The sequence below is a fragment of the Heteronotia binoei genome, chromosome 2, assembly GCF_032191835.1.
Source record: "Heteronotia binoei isolate CCM8104 ecotype False Entrance Well chromosome 2, APGP_CSIRO_Hbin_v1, whole genome shotgun sequence".
Classification (NCBI taxonomy): Eukaryota; Metazoa; Chordata; class Lepidosauria; order Squamata; family Gekkonidae; genus Heteronotia; species Heteronotia binoei.
In genome coordinates, this window is record NC_083224.1 from 61,768,937 (window position 1) to 61,790,081 (window position 21,145).

General features: G+C 44.8%; 1 protein-coding gene across 3 annotated transcripts in view; it reads right to left on the minus strand.

Annotated features, from left to right (window-relative positions):
• Positions 1-1,901: 1,901 nt before the first annotated feature.
• TSHB (thyroid stimulating hormone subunit beta) overlaps positions 1,902-21,145 on the minus strand; it is a 48,868-nt gene continuing 29,624 nt past the window's right edge. Inside the window, exons 1-3 of one of the 3 annotated variants that reach the window (XM_060231173.1) lie at positions 9,837-9,894; positions 3,664-3,832; positions 1,902-2,385 (exon numbers count right to left, since the gene is read on the minus strand). In XM_060231173.1, the coding sequence (XP_060087156.1) occupies positions 2,143-2,385; positions 3,664-3,831 (411 nt within the window). In that variant the 5' untranslated portion in view covers position 3,832; positions 9,837-9,894 and the 3' untranslated portion in view covers positions 1,902-2,142. Of the gene's footprint in view, positions 2,386-3,663; positions 3,833-5,770; positions 6,025-9,836; positions 9,895-21,145 lie in introns of those variants that run through there. The other 2 variants (XM_060231172.1, XM_060231171.1) reach the window with 2 other exon arrangements.

Genomic DNA, 21,145 nt, shown 5'->3' on the forward strand with positions numbered 1-21,145 from the left:
CTTCTTTCTCTACCTTCTCTATCTCATACATAATATTGTAAACCTCTATCATGTCACCTCTCAGTCAACATTTCTCCAAGCTAAAGAGCCCCAAGCGTTTTAACCTTTCTTCATAGGGATGTGTTGATTTCTCTCTGTTCAGTTCTTCTGTTACCTTCTGTTCAAATGAATACATTGGGTATGTTCTATGCAAAGCTTTTTTTGTAGAAAAAGCCCAGCAGGAACTCATTTGCATATTAGACCACACAAGCCAGATGGAACTGTATTCCTGTGTGTTTCTGCTCAAAAAAAGCCCTGGTTCTATGAACATTGCTAACTTGCTTGCTTAATTAGAAATTTGCCCTCCCAATTTTCCAAAGGACTCAAATGACTTATCTAGATTAATAGGATGATCTGTGCCACTTTTCTCTGCCTACCACAACAAAAAATCATATAGAATCATAGAGTTGGAAGGGGCCATATGGGCCATCTAGTCCAATCCCCTGCTCAACGCAGGATCAACCTACAGCATCCCTAGCAAATGTTTGTCCAGCCGCTGCTTAAAGACTGCCAGTAAGGGGGAGCTCACCACCTCCCTCAGTAGCTGATTCCACTGTTGAACAACTCTCACTGTAAAAAAGTTTTTCCTAATATCCAGTCAATGCCTCTCTTATCACTGATAAGAGAATCTGCTTAAGTGTATTTTCACTGCCCAGTTACTTTTTTGTGCACATATGCAATTCAGAAAACATGAAAAATGTGGCTCCCACAAGGCCCTTACATTCACTAGCCCATGAGCAGCAATGCTGAGCCTGTAAGACACTGCAAACTGCCTAAATTGAGTAAGCAGGAATGGAGGAACAGTATAAATTTGTGCTTCTGGGAAAGTGTGGCTAGTAGAATCTTTTCAACAAGCTTACTCACCACAAAATGTGTAAAAATTGTTTCTTAATAGGGTGCAAGGCTGTAATTCAGAAAGCCATAGGTCTTCTCCAGAAGCAAAAGCATAATCAGCAATGTCTCATAGGAAAATATATTCCTATTAACAGGAATACAACATTGTCCCTTCATTTGCATCCTAAAAGCCTATAATTTGTTCTCTCTATGATTGTATTAGTCATTCCCAATAACTTCAAAGGCAATAACCTTCAGATCCCTAGAAAGAAACAATGGCAGCACTTTCTCTCACACACTAAATAACACATTTTCAATGCACTTTGCAAGAGGATTTTACAGGGTTGCCAAGTCCAATTCAAGAAATATCTGGGGACTCTGGGGGTGGAGCCAGGAGACATTAGGGGTGCAGCAAATATCAAGGCTGTGACAAGCATAATTGAACTCCAAAGGGAGTTCTGGCCATCACATTTAAAGGGACGGCACACCTTTTCAATTCCTTCCTTCCATAGGACATAATGAAGGATAGGGGTGCCTTCTTTTGGGGCTCATAGAATTGGACCCCCTAGTCCAATCTTTTTGAAACTTGGGGAATATTTTGGGGAGAGGCACTAGATGCTATAGTGAAAATTTGGTGTCTCTACCCCAAACAACAGCCCCCCCCAAGCCCCAGATACCCATGGATCAATTCATGATTTTCTATGGGAATAAATCTCCATGGGGAATAACAGAGTTCCCAGCAGACATTTCCCTCCCCTCCCCCCGCTTTCTGACGACCCTGAAGCGGGGGGAGGGCCTCCAAACCGGGGGATCCCCTGCCCCCACCTGGGGATTGGCAACCCTAGGATTTTACTATGTGAAATGACAAAATCCTATTGCAAACAGTCACTGAAGTGAATGGAAACTGCATTATTTAGCATGTGTGAAAGCACTCAATATAACTCCTTTCACTGTTTTCAAGGAAGGGACAATGCAGAACAACTGAGAGTCTCCATTCTCTCTCTACTCAGACAAAAATGCTCTGAAAGTTCATCCTTGTACATTTACTTGTGGATGCTGCAATATGGTTTATTTCACAGGCATTGCAGTTTCTGAGTTCTAGGTCAAATGACAATAAATAGCTGATTCTGTTTTATTTTTCTGTCAAAGAATAATTTGATAGAACAAGTGTTGAATATGCTACCTATTCTATTTATTCTGGGCTGCCGGTAATTTGCCATGTGGCAACAGGAACTTGTTTGCATGAGCATATTGCACCTAGCCAGAACTTCATGGGCTATTGCGTTTCTGGAGTATAGCACAATAGCCCATCCTGCTGGCCTCCTGCACACAGTCACTGTAGTCGGTATTGCATTTCCCACACTTGCAGCTCACTGCAGCAGGATAGGAATAGTAGGAGGCAGCATGCTGCTGGCAGCCAGGGATCAGCACTGTCCTGTACACCATGTCCTTGTATGTGCATACTTCCTGGGACAGGGCGCTCCGGGGCAGCAGCTTCTTACCGTTGCTATCCTGTAAAGGAATGTCAATAGTTAATCATCTTCATTAAGAATATTGCTAAATGCATTCAGGTAATTTGTGTTGTGCTCTAATAATCTATTCACACACATCCAGCCTGGCTATTGTGGTGCCTACGTTTTTGTTGCTGAAACAAAAAGTCATTTGTGTGAGAAATCTCCAACAAAGTCAAGCACACGTATGGGCTCGTTGTAATGCCAAATTTGTGGTGCTGAGATCAACCCTGATCAAATTCCTAAATTTACAGCCTATGATTGTGGATTGTAGAAAGTCCATTAAAGGTCAAGGTGACAAGTGAATGCACATTACTTGGATCCAACTCAAAATCTCCCTGTTTATGAACTCATTTGTTGTACCCAGAAGGCAGGATGATAGCAATCACCCTCCGGGAAGTGCTTAGAACTACTCTGTCCCAAGCAAACCTTTCACTGCAAGGCAAAGCAAGCAACTTCCTACTTCTTTAGATATCCACCCACTTTCAATTAATGGCCATCCCCCCCCCCCATCCCATGCCACATTCTACCCTTCCTTTTTTTTGGTGTTCCCAAAGCTCTGCCCTTAACCCTGTTTTTATACTATTTCTTATCCACCAGGGCTGTCCAATGATCTTGCATGGACTTTTTACTCTAAAACTGTATCCCTGATCTCTTAACATTCTCCTTGAAGTCTAATTGTCATATCTCAAGCCCAGGCAAAACTGGTTTTCTTCCCCTCGCTTGTCTCTATGCTAAATATCAGCTTTTTAAAAATCTCTGCTTGCTTTTCTCTTTTCCTTCTGTATATTCCTCCCCTTCATTCCATGGTTTCTAGATTACTTATTAAAATCCTTTCTTGTACCCATCCACTTGCTGTTGCAGCGCCTCGTTATTGGGATTCCCTTTCCTCCAAGAATCACAGTATTGCTCTTCTGCTTCACTTATGACTTCTCCTGAGTTGGTGCTTCACTTCCTGTTGTCAGTTTCCTTCTCCCACTGCTCCTCATGATTCGCTTGTCTGTTATAGTTTGCAAGCAAGGCTGTTGGCACTGACAATGTATATTGTAAGTGTGTTTGTACAATATTTAGTCTTTAAGCTCTTGATAAACAAGGCAAGGCAAAAGACCAGCCTTGCAGTGAGTGAGCAGCCTACTTAATGTGACTTCAAACAGTTCTCCCTCAGTGATATTTTTGTGACTCTGCTGTGTATTTTAATTAAAGAGAAGGAACCATTTTCATTCAATTGCTAGCCAAGTGTGGTAAGAAGAAACTTAATAGCATCTTGTAAGAAAGGTACCCATGTCATGCAGAATCCTTCACAGATGGTAGTGTTGATAGCCAAACAGTAGGCACATTCTCTCTTCTCCACATGGATTACGTGTTCAACAGGGATACAGAGAGTCATGCTCTGCCCCACAGTAAGGGCAAAGACTAGGAGACGAGCGATGAAAAGATCTGGATTCATGCTAGGTGTAAAGGCAAAGCAAAGCAAGTTGCATTTTCTATGTACAATATTTCTAGTCAGTATTTATTGAAGTAGACTTAAGACCATTAAATAATAATCTTTAAACTAAAAAATGTTAGTAAAACCTCTATCAAACATGAGACTGTTCCAGCTGTACTAAAAGTGCAGAGGCAAAAAAGAAGATTGCTTTTGGCTGCCGCACCATTTTTAAATGGCTAATTTTCCCTCTGAAATGGTGCTGGCAGCCACAAGTTGGACCTGTATTTGCCATAATTTGGCAAACATGTAATTTGGCTCTTGCATAGTCTGCAGAAGTGTGAGAGCTTTCTTAATTTCTTCTGTCAAGTGGTTCTACCAAGCAGGAGCTACAGTAGAGAAGGCCCATGCATTAACTATAGTAGATCACACATATTTGCAGGAGGGGATCTTCAAGAGACCCTGCTCACATGAACAGAGCTAATGCTTGCCCTGTTTACACATTGCATTGAATGCATGTGCAGACTGCATGTACATGCATATACCCACCTGTAAGAAAGAGGCAATGTGCACTCATTTTATGAAACTGGGGACCAGTACCTGGATAAATACGAGGTTTAAATCATCCATTCAGCTGTTCATAAGAATTACTCAACACATGTAGAAAGAAAAACTATGTATACATTCAACACAGACAGTACATGCTTTCACTGTAACTTGTGAACAGGACTACAATGGAATTTAGTAGAAGTGGAGGTCCTGTAGATATGAAGAACTTTTTAAGCACTAAAACCATCAAAAATTGAACCCAAAATGTAAAATAGTTATAGTATACATGTAGCTGTTTTTGACTGAATCAAACCATTGGTCAATCGAAGTCAGTATCACTACTCAGTACTAGCCACAGCTCTCCAGGGTCTAAGGCAGAATTCTTTCATATCACCTACTGCTTCGTCCTTTTAACTGGAGATGCCAGGGATTGAATTTTGGGACCTTCTGCATGCAAAGCAGAGACTCTTCCACAAGTTTGCATGCTCCAAAAAATTCCTCTCTACCTAACTTGGATAGCCCAAGTTAGCCTGATCTTGTTAGATCTCAGAAACTAAACAGAGTTGGCCCTGGTCAGTATTTGGAAGGGACACCAGAGTCATGACATGGAGCCAAGCAATGACAAACCACCTCTGAATGTCTCTTGCCTTGAAAACCTCATGAGGTCACCTTAAGTTGGCTGTAACTTGACAACAACAAAAAGAAAGAACACAACCTCCATTTGGAAGGAGTTACAGGCTAGTTATGTTACAAATAGCAGCACTGTGTAGTGGTTAGAGTGCCAGAATAGACTCTGAGAAAACTGGTTTAAAGTCCCTGCTCTGCCATGAAAGTAGGATTGCCAACTCCAGATAGTGGCTGGAGATCTCCTAGGATTACAATTGAGATCAGCTCATCTGGAGAAGCTTGCTGCTATGGAAGGTAAACTCAGTGGCAGTAAACCCCACTGTGCTCTCTCCCCTCCTTAAAAACCCACCCTCCTCAGGCTCCACCCCCAAAATCTCCAGGTATTTCCCAACCGAGAGCTGGCAGCCCTACATGGAAGCTTTTTTGACCCTAACCTGTGAGCCATTCTGAGCCTGCCTTGGCAGGGAGGGCGGGATATAAATAAAATAAAATAAATAAAAGCTTGCCAAGCCTGTAACAATCTCTCAGCCTAACCTACCGCACATAATGCTTAGGAACTCAAGGTCCAGAAAACTTATTGCTTAGGGAAAAGAGCACATGTTGATCCTCCTAAGAATGACAAAACGGAGAGCAGTGAGAAAATAAATGCTAGCAAAGAGACATGTTCATTGCTTCCTAAGAAAAATTAATATTGTTCCTGCTTAAGGCAAAGATTACAGGATTTACAGCAATATAGTCACTCCTGTCCAGATCTCCTTCCCTTGAAAACCCTGAGCCAGTGACATACCTATTAGATTTGCAACGATGCCAAATCTGGATCTGACCAGGCTCTTGGCAGCCAGCTTTTCCCTTCACGCAGAAATCTGATTCTGAATTGAAGAGCTGCAGAGACAATGACCCCAGCACCAACTCTGAATGCATTTTATACTCTCCAAGTTAATTCCTGGCTGATCTTCCTGTTTATATAATTGCATTAATTGCTGCTTCTATTTCAATATTATCCACTGAAGATTCATATTTTAGTAAGAGGGAAATGTGATTGCAACATATCCACCTATCAGCTGGACCATAAAACTAATTACTTTAACATTAACTCTTTGTTTTCCATGTCAGTTAGCAAGTTCCCATGTGCCAGTTTAAGGAAGCTTCCTCATTCATAAGAAAAGAAAGGTCACAAAACAGAAACAAGTTCAGTCTGCCCTTTCTTCCCCAAGTAAAGTGTATGACAGAGAAGGAAGGCCTGTTTTTAAACCTGCACTATATCAAGCAGAGCCATGATTTTCCAAAGTATCAGCAAAACCTGAGAAATGGGCACAGATGGGCAGTTGGGGTAACTCAGATGCAGTTCAGACACTGACTTGAAAAACCCTTCCAGACGCTAACATCTGCCTCCCATCCCCATCTCGTACTCACCCTGTCCTCTGGCATCCTCAGAGCAGCTCAAAAAGCAACCACTTCCAAAGTGATTGCAAATGTTAGAGCAACACACCAGTCACCTCTTTGGCATCTGGACGTGGAAGTACACAAGTGACGTGCCTCAGTGGTGTGAACCTGTCAAGCCACCCCAAGCTGCTTCTGGCTTTTTTTTTAACAAACTGCCCAGAGTGCATGTGCGCATGAGCACAAAAACTGTATGGAAAAAAAGAAAACCAAACCACGGCAAGGAAATGGTGCATTACAGCTGTCTGACTGCGCCAAGTTGCCTTGCAGACAGAATGGGGACAGCTTGTGGGGGAGTGTGTGGAGGGTTCGGGGCAGTTCTTTTGGGGCTGGCCCGATTTGGGTTGCCTCCAATCCACCCCAAAATGCCCATCTGTTATCAGCAATGGTGTCATATTTAGCTCTTCCTCCAGTTGTGGCAATGTAAGCGTACACTCCTATCCATCTGCCATAGAACTAAATTATTGCCATTCACCTCTTTGAAGAAACACATTTTTTTCCCCTTTGGAGGTTTGAAATGAGCAAAACTTTCTGAGTTCTAAAAGTTTTTTCTCTCTCTGAGCAGAGACCAGGCAGGAAGAGGGAAGTCAGTTCTATTGCTTTCCAGACCTACTTTAACCCACCCTCATACAAGACAATGGGATGGTCAAGCTCCCCCCCCCCCCGCCCCCACCTTCAAGCAAGGAACAGATTTGGAGGTGTTGAATACTAAAGAGACTTCAGAAAGGAAATTATGGAGACCTCAGAAAAAGCTTCTCTGACTTGGCCTGCGGGAGGTGATAAAACTCCGGGGAGCAAGGAGGAAGCTCTCTTTTTTTGCAAGTCCATTGTTGCAGATAGAACTCTTAACTGAGGAGGCAGCCATGATCAACCAGGTGCTGGCCTGGAGAGTTGGAAAGGAAAGGAAAGGTCCCCTGTGCAAGCACCAGTTGTTTCCGACTCTGGGGTGATGTTGCTTTAACAACGTTTTCATGGCAGACTTTCTATGGGGTGGTTTGCCGTTGCCTTCCCCAGTCATCTACACTTTCCCCCCCATCAAGCTGGGTACTCAGTTTTACTGACCTTGGAAGGATGGAAGGCTGAGTCAACCTTGAGCCAGCTACCTGAAAACCCAGCTTCCACCAGGGATTGAACTCAGGTCGTGAGCAGAGCTTAGGACTGCAGTACTGCAACTTTAACACTCTGCTTCACGGGGCTCTTCAGAGAGCTGGAGGAAGATTTAAAGTAATAATAATAATAATAATAAATTTTAATTTATATCCTGCCCTCCCCGCCAAAGCAGGCTCAGGGTGGCTTAAGGGAAATTCTGTAGAGATCTGTAACTTCATATATCCTGCATGGGATGGAGAAAGTAGAGAAAGAAGTACTTTTCTCCCTTTCTCACAATACAAGAACTCGTGGGCATTCGATGAAATTGCTGAGCAGTCAGGTTAGAACGGATAAAAGGAAGTACTTCTTCACCCAAAGGGTGATTAACACATGGAATTCACTGCCACAGGAGGTGGTAGCAGCTACAAGCATAGCCAGCTTCAAGAGAGGGTTAGATAAAAATATGGAGCAGAGGTCCATCAGTGACTATTAGCCACAGCGTGCGTATATGTATGTGTATGTATGTATGTATGTATATATATATATATATATATATACACACACACACACACACACACACACACATTTTTGCCCACTGTGTGACACAGAGTGTTGGACTGGATGGGCCATTGGCCTGATCCAACATGGCTTCTCTTATGTCCTATATTTTAACAACTGATAGGGCATGTATAGAGAGAGGGACAGAGAAATTGTATTTTCCCCATTTCTTTCGTCTCTCTTGCTCAGTCTGGTGTTGTGTTGAAAGTATACTGATGAACATTTTCTTTTTAATAAATACTTTATAATGTTTGGTGCTGGTAGTGGTTCTCTGTACCACATGGACCTCCACCATCTTGGACAAGCTATTTTTAAAAGGAGTGATGGGGGAAGGCAGGCAGTTGGCAAGTGGCTATTCCCCCAGGGGATGTACAAAACAGTAAACTGTCCCCGTGGTGACCAGGTGCTGGGCAGCAGGAGACACAGAGACAAGGCCTCAGGACTTGACAGGGAAGCTGGGAGTCCTGACCCTCCCAGGGGCAATTCCTTACAAAAGTCAGGTGGTGGCAGTGGTTACCCAAGAGAGAAAGAAAAGCCTCTCCACCTGTTGGGAAAACTTTGGAGGGCAGGGTGGAACAGAGCCTGCAGGCCAGCGCTAGGGTTGCCAATCCCAAGGTGGGAGCAGAGAATCCCCTGGTTTGGAGACCCTCCCCCTGCTTTAAAGTTATCAGAAAGCAGGGAATGTCTGCTGGGCACTCCATTATGCCCTGTGGAGACCAATTCCCATTAGGGTTGCCAAGTCCAATTCAAGGAATATCTGGGGACTTTGGGGGTGGAGCCAGGAGACTTTGGGGGTGGGACCAGGAGACATTGGAGCTGGAGCCATAAGCAAAACTGTGACAAGCACAACTGAACTCCAAAGGGAGTTCTGGCCATCACATTTAAAGGAACTGCACACCTTTTGAATGTCTTCCCTACATTAGAAATAATGAAGGATAGGGGCATTGGGGGGGGGGCTCATAGAATTGGACCTCCTGGTCCAATCTATTTGAAACCTGGAGTGGATTTTGAGGAGAGTCATTAGACACTATGCTGAAAATTTGGTGCCTCTACCTCAAAAAACAGCCCCTCCAGAGCCCCAGATACCCCGAGATCAATTCTCCATTATTCCCTATAGGAATCGATCTCCATAGGGAATAATGAAGTGCCCAGCAGACATTTCTCTCCCCCCCCCCCCTCCGTTTATGACGACTCTGAAGCAGGGGAGGGCCTGCTCCCACCTGGGGATTGTGAAACCTAGAGTCCCACAGAACAGAAACATAATATAAAGCTGCAAAAAAACGGAAAAATAACAAAAAATACTGAAAATTATTTCAAAAATATATGTGATTAGTCAACTGCCTCTTAAACAATATAGTCATTAATATCACTATAAATTCCAAAAAACAAGGTAAATATACAAGAGAACAAGTTTACACCATCCTTTCAGTTCATCATGTCAGTGTCAGACTTCAATAACTACTCAATGACCCGGCTCTGCAGGAAGAATAAAGTGCCAGTCCTGACCAGATTTCAAGTGCAGATGATTCTCGTTTTTCAAAGACGTTTCTTCTGTTGCAGGTGTTCTATTAAAACTTCCATCTTTTTAAAGCAATTTTAAATTCAGTGGGTTTTCACAGCCCCTAACAGTAAAGCTGCCTGTAATACTGTTTTACTTTCCTTCATCTAAGAGACGTTTCCCACTCATCTGCAATCAAAGACATACATCAGTCCAACATATGTTACCAATAATTAATACAATGTAGCCAAGTCAGATAACAACTTACCAATACACAAAGAAAGCACCTCTCCTAGCACTAGTTCTGGAAAAAACTCTCAAAGGGTCCCCCCCCCCCCCCCCGCACATTCTAGCTTACATTGTCACAATTAAAAACAGCTGGTAAAAATTTTAAGTGACATTTAAAGTAACATTTAACCAAATGGAAATAGGAAAAAGAGCTGGAAGCCCTGTACCATTTCAAAAGCAAAATTGCATAACATTATAGAAAGCATGACAAATCTAGTGCTGAATTTAAACCCATGGGTTCTAACGCATCCATTTTAAAAATAAGAGCAGTCTCCTCCCTAAGCAGTATTTTTTGAATTTCACTTTGAGTTTTGTTAGTCCCTTGATATTTATACAAAACACAAAACCTCATGTCCTTCTCTGTATGATTTTTAGACACATAGTGTTCCGAAGGAGGAGCCTCCATGTTTTTATGACGAAAGTGAGATTGGTGCTCCAGGATCTGGACCCTTACTTGTCTAGTTGTGTTGCCTATGTAGATCCTGGGACAGCTGGACAGGACTGCTTCCACCACATTTTTTGACAAATACGAGCTGAAATGCCTAATTTTAATCTTAATATCATTAATAGGATGCACAAACTCTTTAGTCTGTATCACTAGGGGGCAGACTTTGCACCTGCCACAAGGAAAATTTCCAAGAACTGGTTCTGTTTTTGTTAAATCTTCAGTTCTCATGTCAGAATGTATAACCAGGTCCTTTATACTATAAGTTCTTCGAAGTCCCATATAAGGTCTATTCCTACACCCTGGCACATCCCTTAACAGATGCCAGTGTTTATTAATGATAGACTGAATCTTATTAGAAAGGGGAGTGTGATCAAAAGCAAATGTTAATTGTTCTCCCCGTTTGATCTCATGGTTTTGAAAGAGACATGCTCTGTCAATAGAGTCCGCCTTATCAATGGCTTCTTTCACTAAAGATTTCAGGTTTTCACGGCTGGTAACGTCATTAGGGTTTGTAGAGTCTTTCGGGATCAAGTGCCGTGTTCTACTGGAGAAAGTTTTCCTTCCAGACGTTTCGTTCTCAGCTGCGGAGAACATCCTCAGTGGCGTTGCAGCCAGAGCAGGCGCTCAGACCTTCTTGGCTGCTGTGCATTGAGTGGGGCCAGGGCTGCTGGAGAGCTGCTATTTCTAGGCTGGAGGGGGTGTGATGAAAGGGCAATTGGTTTGTGGATGCGCCCATTGTTTGGTGGGGCTTCCTGGAAGGGTAGTGATAAGGAAACTGGCTGTTGAATGTGACCATTGTTCTGTGTTAATTGCTGGGAGGGTTGGAAGGGGTTTGAAGATAAGGAAGATGGTTGTTGACTATGCTGATTGTTCTGTGGAATTTGCTGGTTGTTCTGAGACTTTCTGCAATTTATAGTCTTTTACTACTAGGGCTGGAAAAATCCATTTTATGAAATCCTGAGCTCGATCTCTACTATCCTTTCTATAATCTCCTGATTCTGTTGAGTTGCGTTTAATTCTCAACATCTGGCTGTAAGGAATACTTCTTCATAAATGTAAAGGATGAAAGGAACGATAAAGAATAAAGGAACTTCTATCAGAAGGTTTCCTGTAAAGTCGTACAGCCAATTGGTTTTTAGGCGTTTTATATACAGTAACATCCAAAAAGGGCAATTCAGAAATATCACTCTTGCCTGTAAACTTAATTGTAGTGTGCAGCTCATTCATCCACGCTAATAGTGGAGCCACCACTTGTTGATTACTCACAATTAAAAATAAATCATCAATGAATCGAAAATATATTAATATGCTGTCAAAAAAAGGATTGCTGGAATTACAAATGTGTTGTTTCTAAAGGCAAGCCATGAACAAATTGGCAACTAAGGGAGTCAGGCTGCTTCCCATGACTACTCCTTGAACTTGTAAATAAAAATTCTCACAGAACCTAAAAAAGTTCTTTTCAAATATTATGTCTACCAGTTCCATTAGGAAGTATGTTGCAGGGGTTTGATCCTGTCTGGCCAACAAGTGCTCTTCCACTATTACTCTTGCCTCACCTAAAGGGATGGATGTGTAAAGGGTCGTGACATCCATGGTGACTATGCACGCATCTTGTGGAACATTCAAAGCTTCCATTTTAGATATAAAATCTTTGCTGTCTTTGATATATGATGGGATTTGAAACACAAAAGGTTTAAGGTAGTAATCAACAAACTTAGCCAAATGTTCCAGTACCGAGTTGGATCCCGAAATAATAGGTTTCCCTGGTGGTGATAAAATTCCCTTATGAATTTTTGGAAGGGTATAAATGACTGGAGTTCTTGGCAAGTAATTAAACAAAAATTTGGCAGCCTTGTTATCAATGACACCTAATAGTTCTGCTTCCATTAATACCACCCTAATAATATTCTGTACATGCTTCGTTGGATCGGAATTTAAAGGGGTATACATTGCATCATCAGCTAGTTGTCTCCTGATCTCATTAACATACTGCTGTTTATCCTGTACAACCACCACTCTAGCTTTATCTGCTGACTTAATTGCAATATTAGAGTCATTCTGCAAGTTCTCCAAATCCATTCTTTCCTGCATATTGAGATTTCTCCATCCCAATTTAAAGAAAGTTTCAGTCAATTTCAAATCCCTCAGCACCATTTTCTCAAAGGTTGCAATACAGGGGTCAAAAACATTAGGTACAAAAGTAGACTTAAGGCAAAAAGGTTCATGCTGCCTGTCTCCTTCACCCTCAAACAACTTTTTCAGTTTAATCTGCCTTATCGTTTTAAAAACATCCACTCTAGTTCTAAACACATTGTAATTTGGAGTGGGAACAAATCCCAACCCCAACCTCAAGACTTCACGTTCTGTTTTAGAAAGTAGACGTGAAGAGAGATTAATCACTAAGTCTTGCAATAATTCTTCCTGCCCATGCCTCTGCCTAAAAAAACCTCATTATTTGCACCCCCTCTAGCATTGTTAATTCCTCCTCTTCCTCTACCTCTATCTCTGGTGACTCTCTGATGATTCCTATTATCACCATATTCTTCTCCTCATGCTGCACCTGATGAATCACCATCTGAATCCAAATCTGAGACTGTAGACTGATCTTGCCAAGTGACCCTTTTCTTGCTATTTAAATTAGAGGAAGACCACCAGGCATACACTCTCCCTTGGGAGTAATCTCTAAGGTCCCTATTATATTTCTTCACCTTAACTTCCTTTACACTCTTTTCAAATTCCTTTAATTCAGCCTCTAGTTCTTTAATTTTTTTGTCAAAAACTGTCTCAGAGCAGGCTTCCTTTAAGGATTTTTCAACCCCTTCTACCTCCTCCTTAATCTTAATACACTCCTCTCTAGAGCGTTCAATATTGAGACGCATGAGGTCTAGTATGCATTTATTGAGAATTGCTGCCCATCTTGATTTAAAAGCATCATCATCCCCAAACATTGCTGGGGGTTTATTGATGCGTAGACCACGGGGTATCCTACTATTCTTGCAGTATTCTGTCAAGGATGAAACATGTAGTTGCAACCTTGTACCTTTTTTTCTCAAGAACATGTAGCTCTCACCCACTGAATTTAAAATTGCTTTTAAAAGATGGAAGTTTTAATAGAACACCTGCAAAATCATCTGGACTTGAAATCTGGTCAGCACTTTGAAAAACTAAAATCATCTGGCACTTGAAGTCTGGTCGACACTGGCACTTTATTCTTCCTGCGGAGCTGGGTGAATAGTCATTGAGCGCTTGAAGTCTGAAACTGACATGATGAATTGAAAGGACGATGTAAACTTGTTCTCTTGCACATTTACCTTGTTTTTTGGAATTTATAATGATTATATTGTTTAAGAGGCAGTTGACTAATCACATATATTTTGAAAGAATTTTCAGTATTTTTTGTTATTTTTCCAGTTTTTTGCAGCTTTATATTACCCACCTGGGGATTGGCATCTCTACTCACAAGTTGCTGAACCTCCAACTTCTTCAAAGTAACACAGAGCAACCGACCTCTGAAAAGATTACGCGACCAAGGAAGGATCTGGGCTGCAAACGACCTCTGCAAAGATTGTGCAACAAATGGAGGATCTGGACTGCTTTCACAGCCATGTTTTTCTGCCTGCTCCCCTGCCCCCCCCTTCAGCCTTAAAGACGCAGACGCACCATCCCAAGAGGAAGCCTTTCCAGTGGAATCTGAAGCCTCCGGAGGTGGAAAGGCACATGGGGGCTGTGGGAGCCAGGCTTCCCCCCGCCAGCCAGCTGACTGGGAGTGGGAAGGATCCTGGGAAAGCAGAAAAACCCCGCTGGGACCTGGGGATTGGCAAGCCTAATTCCCATAGGGTATAATGGAGAATTGATCTGTGAGTATCTGGGGCTCTAAGGGGTACCAAATTTTCAGCATAGCATCCAGTGCCTCTCCTCAAAACACCCTCCAAGTTTAAAAAAGATTGGATTAGGGGGTCCAATTCTATGAGCCCCCCAAAAAGGCATTAAAAAGGAACACAGTTCCTTTTAATGTGATGGCCAGAACTCCACTCTGAGTTCAATTGTTCTTGTCATACCCTTGCTCATGGCTCCACCCCAGATATTTCTTGAGTCAGACCTGGCAACCCTAGCCAGAGCAGGCCTATTCTGCCACAACCCCTGTGAGGGAAAGCAAAACACTGTCCTGGGGGGTTCTATTGCTGTGAAGATAATATATTGTGTGGGGGGGCTTTTTTGTACACACATAAGTCAGCTTCCTTGTTAGTCATATTTGGTTTCAGGGCAGGCTGTTTATTGGTCCATGGGTTGCTGTTGTTATGTGTCTCTTTCAGAGTGTCTATGACAGATTTATATAATAGGAGAAGAGGAGTATCTGTATGCAACAATAATTAATTTGATATTCTACAGTATCTTTCCACACGGACTTCATAGCAAAAATAAGCTATGAAGATTTTGTTGTTATATTGTTGCAAGATTACATAAGCTTCTAGGTCACTCTGAGTCGACAATGGAAGCAGACCCTGACAAAGAAAGTAATTGTGGACCAGGCCCGTAGTTATAAGGGGGCCTATGGGGGCTCAGCCCCCCGACCTCTGGGTGAGGCCCCCTGACTGGAGGCCCCAACCAGCCCCCGGGGCCTCTGCCATGGTTCTGGGGGCTGCTGCTGGCCCCGTGAGCATTTGGCAGACGACGGCAGAAACAGTTCCAGCCTCCCGCTGGAGTTAAAGGGCCCCCGATCAGTTGTTTCATGGGCCCTTTAACTAGCACAGGGGCTGGGGCTGCTTCTGCCTCCAGCCCTGCGCACTATTTTAATGGTGGGGAAGGAAGGGAGGGTGGTGGCGAAGAAAGCAGCAGAGAGAGGAGAGGAGGGAAGGGAAACTCTTCCTTACCTGCCCCTCGCCACCACCCTCCCTTCCCCACCACTAAAATAGCACTGCAGGACTGGAGGCAGAAGCAGTGCCAGCCCCCGTGCTAGTTAAAGGGCCCACGAAACAGCTGATCATCGGGCCCTTTAACTAGCGGGGAGGTGGCGGGCTGCTTTTGCCCGGATCGCCAGCTTCTCCTGGCCTCTTTCCCAGTTTCCCTCCCTCCCTTCCAAGCCCCAATTGCTGCCTTCTCCCCACCTCCTTCCCGTCCCTCCCAGTCCCAGCTTCGATCTCCCTTCTAAGCCCCAAGCCCTGCCTTCTCCCCGCCTCCTTCCCCTCCCTCCCAGTCCCAGCCCTAATCTCCCTTCCAAGCCCCAATCGCCACCTTCACCCCGCCTCCTTCCCCTCCCTCCCAGCCCCAGCCCTGATCTCCCTTCCCAGCCCTGATCGCCGCCTTCTCCCCGCCTCCTTCCCCTCCCTCCCAGTCCCAGCCCCAGTCTCAATCCAGCTTCTCCTGGCCTATTCTCCTCCCTCTCAACCCTGATCGCCACCTTCTCACCTCCTTCCCCTCTCTCCCAGCCCCAATCGTTGTCCATTCTCCTGCCTGTCACTCTCATCGCCACCCTCCCTTCCTTGGGGGGGGAGGGGAGGGTGTCAGAGAGAGAGAACAACTAGAGGGAAGGTCGTGTGGGGCACTGGGGGGCATCAGTGCCCCCCCAAATGTAAATGCCCCCCCCCTGATCTTCCAAATCCTGGCTACAGCCCAGTTGTGGACTGTCAGGAAGCAAGTAGGTATACATATTCAGAAAATATTGGTCAGATGTGCTATGCAGTTCAATAGAACACCTGGGAGAGTATTCTTACACCTATGGCATAATAGCCTACCTAATTTTAACTATGTCATCAGTAGAATCTCCCATTAGATCAAACAGAAAAAGCAGTAAATCACAACCCCAGCACAAGCAGCCTGAATGAGGGTAGCTTCCTTGCAGTGTGTGTTGGGGAGGTATTTGCCTAGGGCACTGAAAAACATTGGGTGTTACCCTATTGGATATTGATGGGATTGTTTCCTCACTTAACATTAAAGCAGATGTCTAGTGATTCATATAGAACTTGGGTGCACTGGGTAAATCAAGGGAATTATTGACATAACCAAAGAATTATGAAAAAAAAATGAGTCCTGTTTACCCTAAGATATTTGAGATATTAGGCCTATTCCAAACTATAAGTGTTTTTCACATTTAGCAATCTGGATCTCTTTTGAGGGCTGTTGTGGGGTAGTGGTTAAGAGTGTTAGACTAGTATCTGGAAGACCCGGTTTGAATTCCCACTCATGTAATGGAAGCTCACTGGACCAGTCATACTCCCTCAGCCTAACCTACCTCTCAGGGTGGTTGTGAGGATAAAATGGAGGAGGAGAGAATTATGAAAGCTGCCTTGGGTTCCCATTGAGGAGAAAGGTGGGAAATCAATCAATCAAGTCTGCCTCACATAAGATTAATAACTAATTGAGCTAGTTTTCTCTAGGGAAATGTGTTTTTATTTGACTAATAAAAAACTAAAGACCCCATTTAGTCTTTTCATTATTATAATAAATGCAAATTGTAAACTAATTGCATTTGTTCACATCTGTTACTCTACCACCCAGCTGCCTGGCTGGAGAGTTCAAGCATAGTGCATACTCAAAGTTGTGGAGTGGGGAATCAGTCAGGACCAGGGGTCATTTTGTAGAAAAGAGGTGCCGGAGCTCATTAGCACAACTTATTTGCATAACTCATTTGCATATGATACCCACCCCTGACATCACCAGAAGGTGTACTAAATTATATTAGTTCAGCAACTACCTTAAAGTGCTTCTTGAATTATAATTGTCATAATAAAACCTTACTCCCAGGCATTGAATTCAGCAGGAGCTCACAGGAGCACAGCTCCTGAACCTTTCTGAGGGTTCCCCCTCCTTCTCCCCACCTACCTACCTTGTCCATTGAAAAATAGGTACAGCTGCATAACAATCCCTGGATGAGCTCCACCACCTATTTTTCTACAAAACAACCCCTGCTTACACCCATCATACTTTTTAGATTAGTTTTTTCTATGTGGCCACAGTGGCGTGGTGAAGATTTCCATCTCTCTGCTTTATACGTTTTGGCTATTTTTCCATTTTGTTTTTTGTGTGTGTGTGTGGGGAAAAATATTAGAAAGTCTGTCAAATCGTAGAGTTCAGCAAAATTCTCACAGGGGGTTTGAACAACGAAGCCCAGAAGTAAGAATTTTTTTTTTGGGGGGGGGAGCACAATAAAATTTAGGGGTAACAGAGCTCCACTCCTGTGAGCTCCTGCCCAAAACAAGGCCTGCTCAGGACAACTGATAAGAGATGTATCAAGTTATCATAGTCAAACAACTGGTTTTTCTTTCCAATGTTTCTACCAGTTATTAGTGGCTCGGGGACAGGATTCTTGATTCTACATTAGCAACATCTCCTTAGCCAGCATCTCTTTGTTTGATGGTCAATCCGTATGTTACAAAGTCTTCATATCTCCCACATGGACTTTTGACAGGCATGTGTGAGGAATTCTCCACTTGGAATTTAATTCCCAGATTTGAATTGGGGCCTCTAAACTGAGAGGCTTTAATAATAATAATAATAAATAATAATAAATTTATTCTTATATCCCGCCCTCCCCCGCCAAAGGCGGGCTCAGGGCGGCTCACAAGCATGGAATTCCATGGTTCAATAAAACAATACAATACAACAGCAATTTTAAATAATCAATAACATAATAAATAAGTTAATTAAAATAGATAAAAGGTGCTACATTACTATGGGTTGTAATATCCACAAGATGGCTGGATGGCTACACATCAATCTCATCAGTTTAGCCAGGTTCTGTTTCAAAAGCCAGCTGGAAAAGAAATGTTTTACAAGCCCTGCGGAATTGATTCAAGTCCCGCAGGGCTCGTACCATCTCTGGTAGATGATTCCACCATCGAGGGGCCATTGCGGAGAAGGCTTGCTCCCTGGTTGCCTTCAATCGAGCCTCTCTTGGCCCAGGGATTATTAAGAGATTTTGTGAGCTAGATCTCAGTGCTCTCTGGGGAACATATGGGGAGAGGCGGTCCCTTAGGTAGGCAGGTCCTCGGCCATATAGGGCTTTAAAGGTAATGACCAGCACTTTATAGCGAACACGGTACACAACCGGCAACCAATGCAGATCCCGCAGCCCATGCCGCACATGTTCCCACCGTGGTAGTCCCAATAGCAGCCTGGCCGCCGCGTTCTGGACTACCTGAAGTTTCCGTGTTCGGTATAAGGGCAGCCCCATGTAGAGGGCATTGCAGTAGTCTAGTCTCGAGGTGACCGTTGCGTGGATCACAGTTGCTAGGTCGCCGCGCTCCAAGAAGGGAGCCAACTGCCTCGCCCTCTTGAGGTGAAAGAAGGCGGATCTAGCAGTGGCAGCTATCTGGGCCTCCATTGACAAGGAGGATTCCAGTAGCACTCCCAGGCTTTTGACTTTGCGCACTGGTATCAGTGGCGCACCGTCAAAAGCCGGCAGTGTAATCTCCCCTCCCAGTCCGCCGCGGCCCACGCAAAGGACCTCAGTCTTCGCTGGATTCAACTTCAGCCCGCTCAGCCTGAGCCAGTCAGCCACGGCTTGCAGCGCCCGGTCCAGGTTTATTGGGACATTGCCAGCCCGGCCGTCCATCAATAGATAGAGCTGGGTGTCATCTGCATACTGATGGCAACCCAGCCCATACCTCCGCACAATCTGGGCAAGGGGGCGCATAAAGATGTTAAACAACATAGGGGAGAGAACTGCTCCCTGAGGCACCCCACAATGAAGTGGGTGTCTCTGAGACAGCTCCCCCCCAATTGCCACCCTTTGTCCCCGACCTTCCAGGAAGGAGGAGAGCCATTGTAGGGCTAGCCCCCGAATTCCTGCGTCGGCGAGGCGGCGGGTCAGCAGCCGATGGTCGACCGTATCGAACGCAGCCGACAGGTCTAGCAGCAGCAATACTGCCGAGCCGCCTCGATCCAGTTGTCGTCGGAGGTCATCCATGAGGGCGACCAAGACTGTCTCCGTCCCATGGCCCGGGCGGAAGCCGGACTGGCATGGATCTAGGGTGGAGGCGTCCTCCAGAAAATCCTGTAACTGCAACGCCACAGCCCTCTCAATAATTTTGCCCAAAAAGGGCAAATTTGAGACCGGTCGATAGTGTGCGAATTCGGCCGGGTCTGATGAAGCTTTTTTCAGGAGAGGGCGGACCAATGCCTCTTTCAGGGGTGTTGGAAAGGCGCCCTCTGAAAGGGATCGGTTTATAATATCCCGTATAGGATATCGTAATTCCTCCTGGCAGGCCTTAATTAGCCAGGAGGGGCATGGGTCCAGATCACAAGTTGTGGATCGTGCAGTGCCAAGAATTCTGTCGACCTCCTCCAAGCTGAGCGGGTTGAAGCAGTCCAGGGTTGAATCGGAAGACAGGCATTGGGCCTCGAGTTCACTTACTGCATCTAAGTTGGCAGGGCAGTCGTGGCGGAGCGATTGGACCTTATCCGCAAAAAATTTCGCAAAAGCCTCACAGCCAATCTCCAATTCCTTAGCTTTTGAGTCGCCCTGTGGCGACGTAGTAAGATTCCGAATTATTCTAAATAATTGGGCGGGGCGCGAATTTGCAGATGCAATCTTGGCTGCAAAGTATATTTTCTTTGCGGTCTTGATTGCCATCTCATAGGACTTCATAAACTTCCTATAAGATGTTCTAGTCGCTTTGTCACGAGAACGCCGCCATTGCCTCTCTAGCCGTCTAAGGCCTTGTTTCAGCTGGCGTAATTCCGGGGTATACCACGGAGCCAGCTTAGTCCGAGGTCGCAGAGGGCGCCGAGGTGCGATCTCCTCAATGGCCTTAGAGAGCCGGCTATTCCAGGTCTCAATCAGGCCATCGAGGGAATCGCCAGCGGGCCAGGGGTCCCGAAGAGCCATCTGGAACCGTTCCGGGTCCATTTGGCTCCGCGGGCGAGCCATAATCGGCTCCTCGCCTAAACAGGTTTGGGGGGGCATATCTACACGAGCCTTGAGGGCGAAGTGATCCGACCATGGCACCGCCTCTGCGGTTATATCGCTCACTGTAACCCCAGCCGCAAAGATCAGGTCTAACATGTGTCCGGCCTGGTGGGTGGGGGTTACAACAAATTGAGAGAGTCCCAGTGTTGCCATGGAAGACACTAGGTCCGTCGCCTGACTGGAGGACGGGTCATCAGCATGGACGTTGAAGTCACCCAGGATTATCAATCTTGGGTGCTCCAGCGCCCAGCCTGTCGCCGCCTCGAGCAGGGACGGTAAGGCGTTGGCCGGTGAGTTAGGCGTACGGTACACCAGCCAAATCGCCAACCCCTCTCCAGCCTCCCACGCCAGACTGGCACATTCAATACCCTCAATCTTTGGGGCCGGGAGCGTCCTGAAGGAGTAAGCCTCCCGTGCAAATAATGCCACTCCTCCCCCCCGCCCGCTAGTCCGCGATTGGTGGAAGACTGAGTAACCTGGGGGAGCTGTTTGCGAGAGGGCCACTGTGTCTCCCTCCCGAATCCAGGTCTCAGTCACGCAAGCCAGGTCCATATTCTGTTCGAGCATAAACTCTCGAAGAATTGAGGTTTTGTTATTGATGGACCTGGCGTTGCATAACACCAATGACGGCTCCAGCTCATACTTTTTTTTAAATCTTAGCTCAGGAAAAATGGTCCAGAGAAAACTAATTTATGCAGTAGCTCACAGCTTTAATCAGGGCTGGTACTAGGGGTTTTGGTGCCCTAGGCAAGCTACCCACTAATGCCCCCCCAATGAAATTTAAAAAACAGAGAATTGTAGGAGAAATTAAGAAATTTGAAACTATTTACATTTTTAATTTACAGAATTATTGCTCACAAGACTGCACAGCTTAGAAGGGGCATTGACCATGGTGCATATGGAAAAGCTTCCCTATCAGGCCATCTTCCTAAAA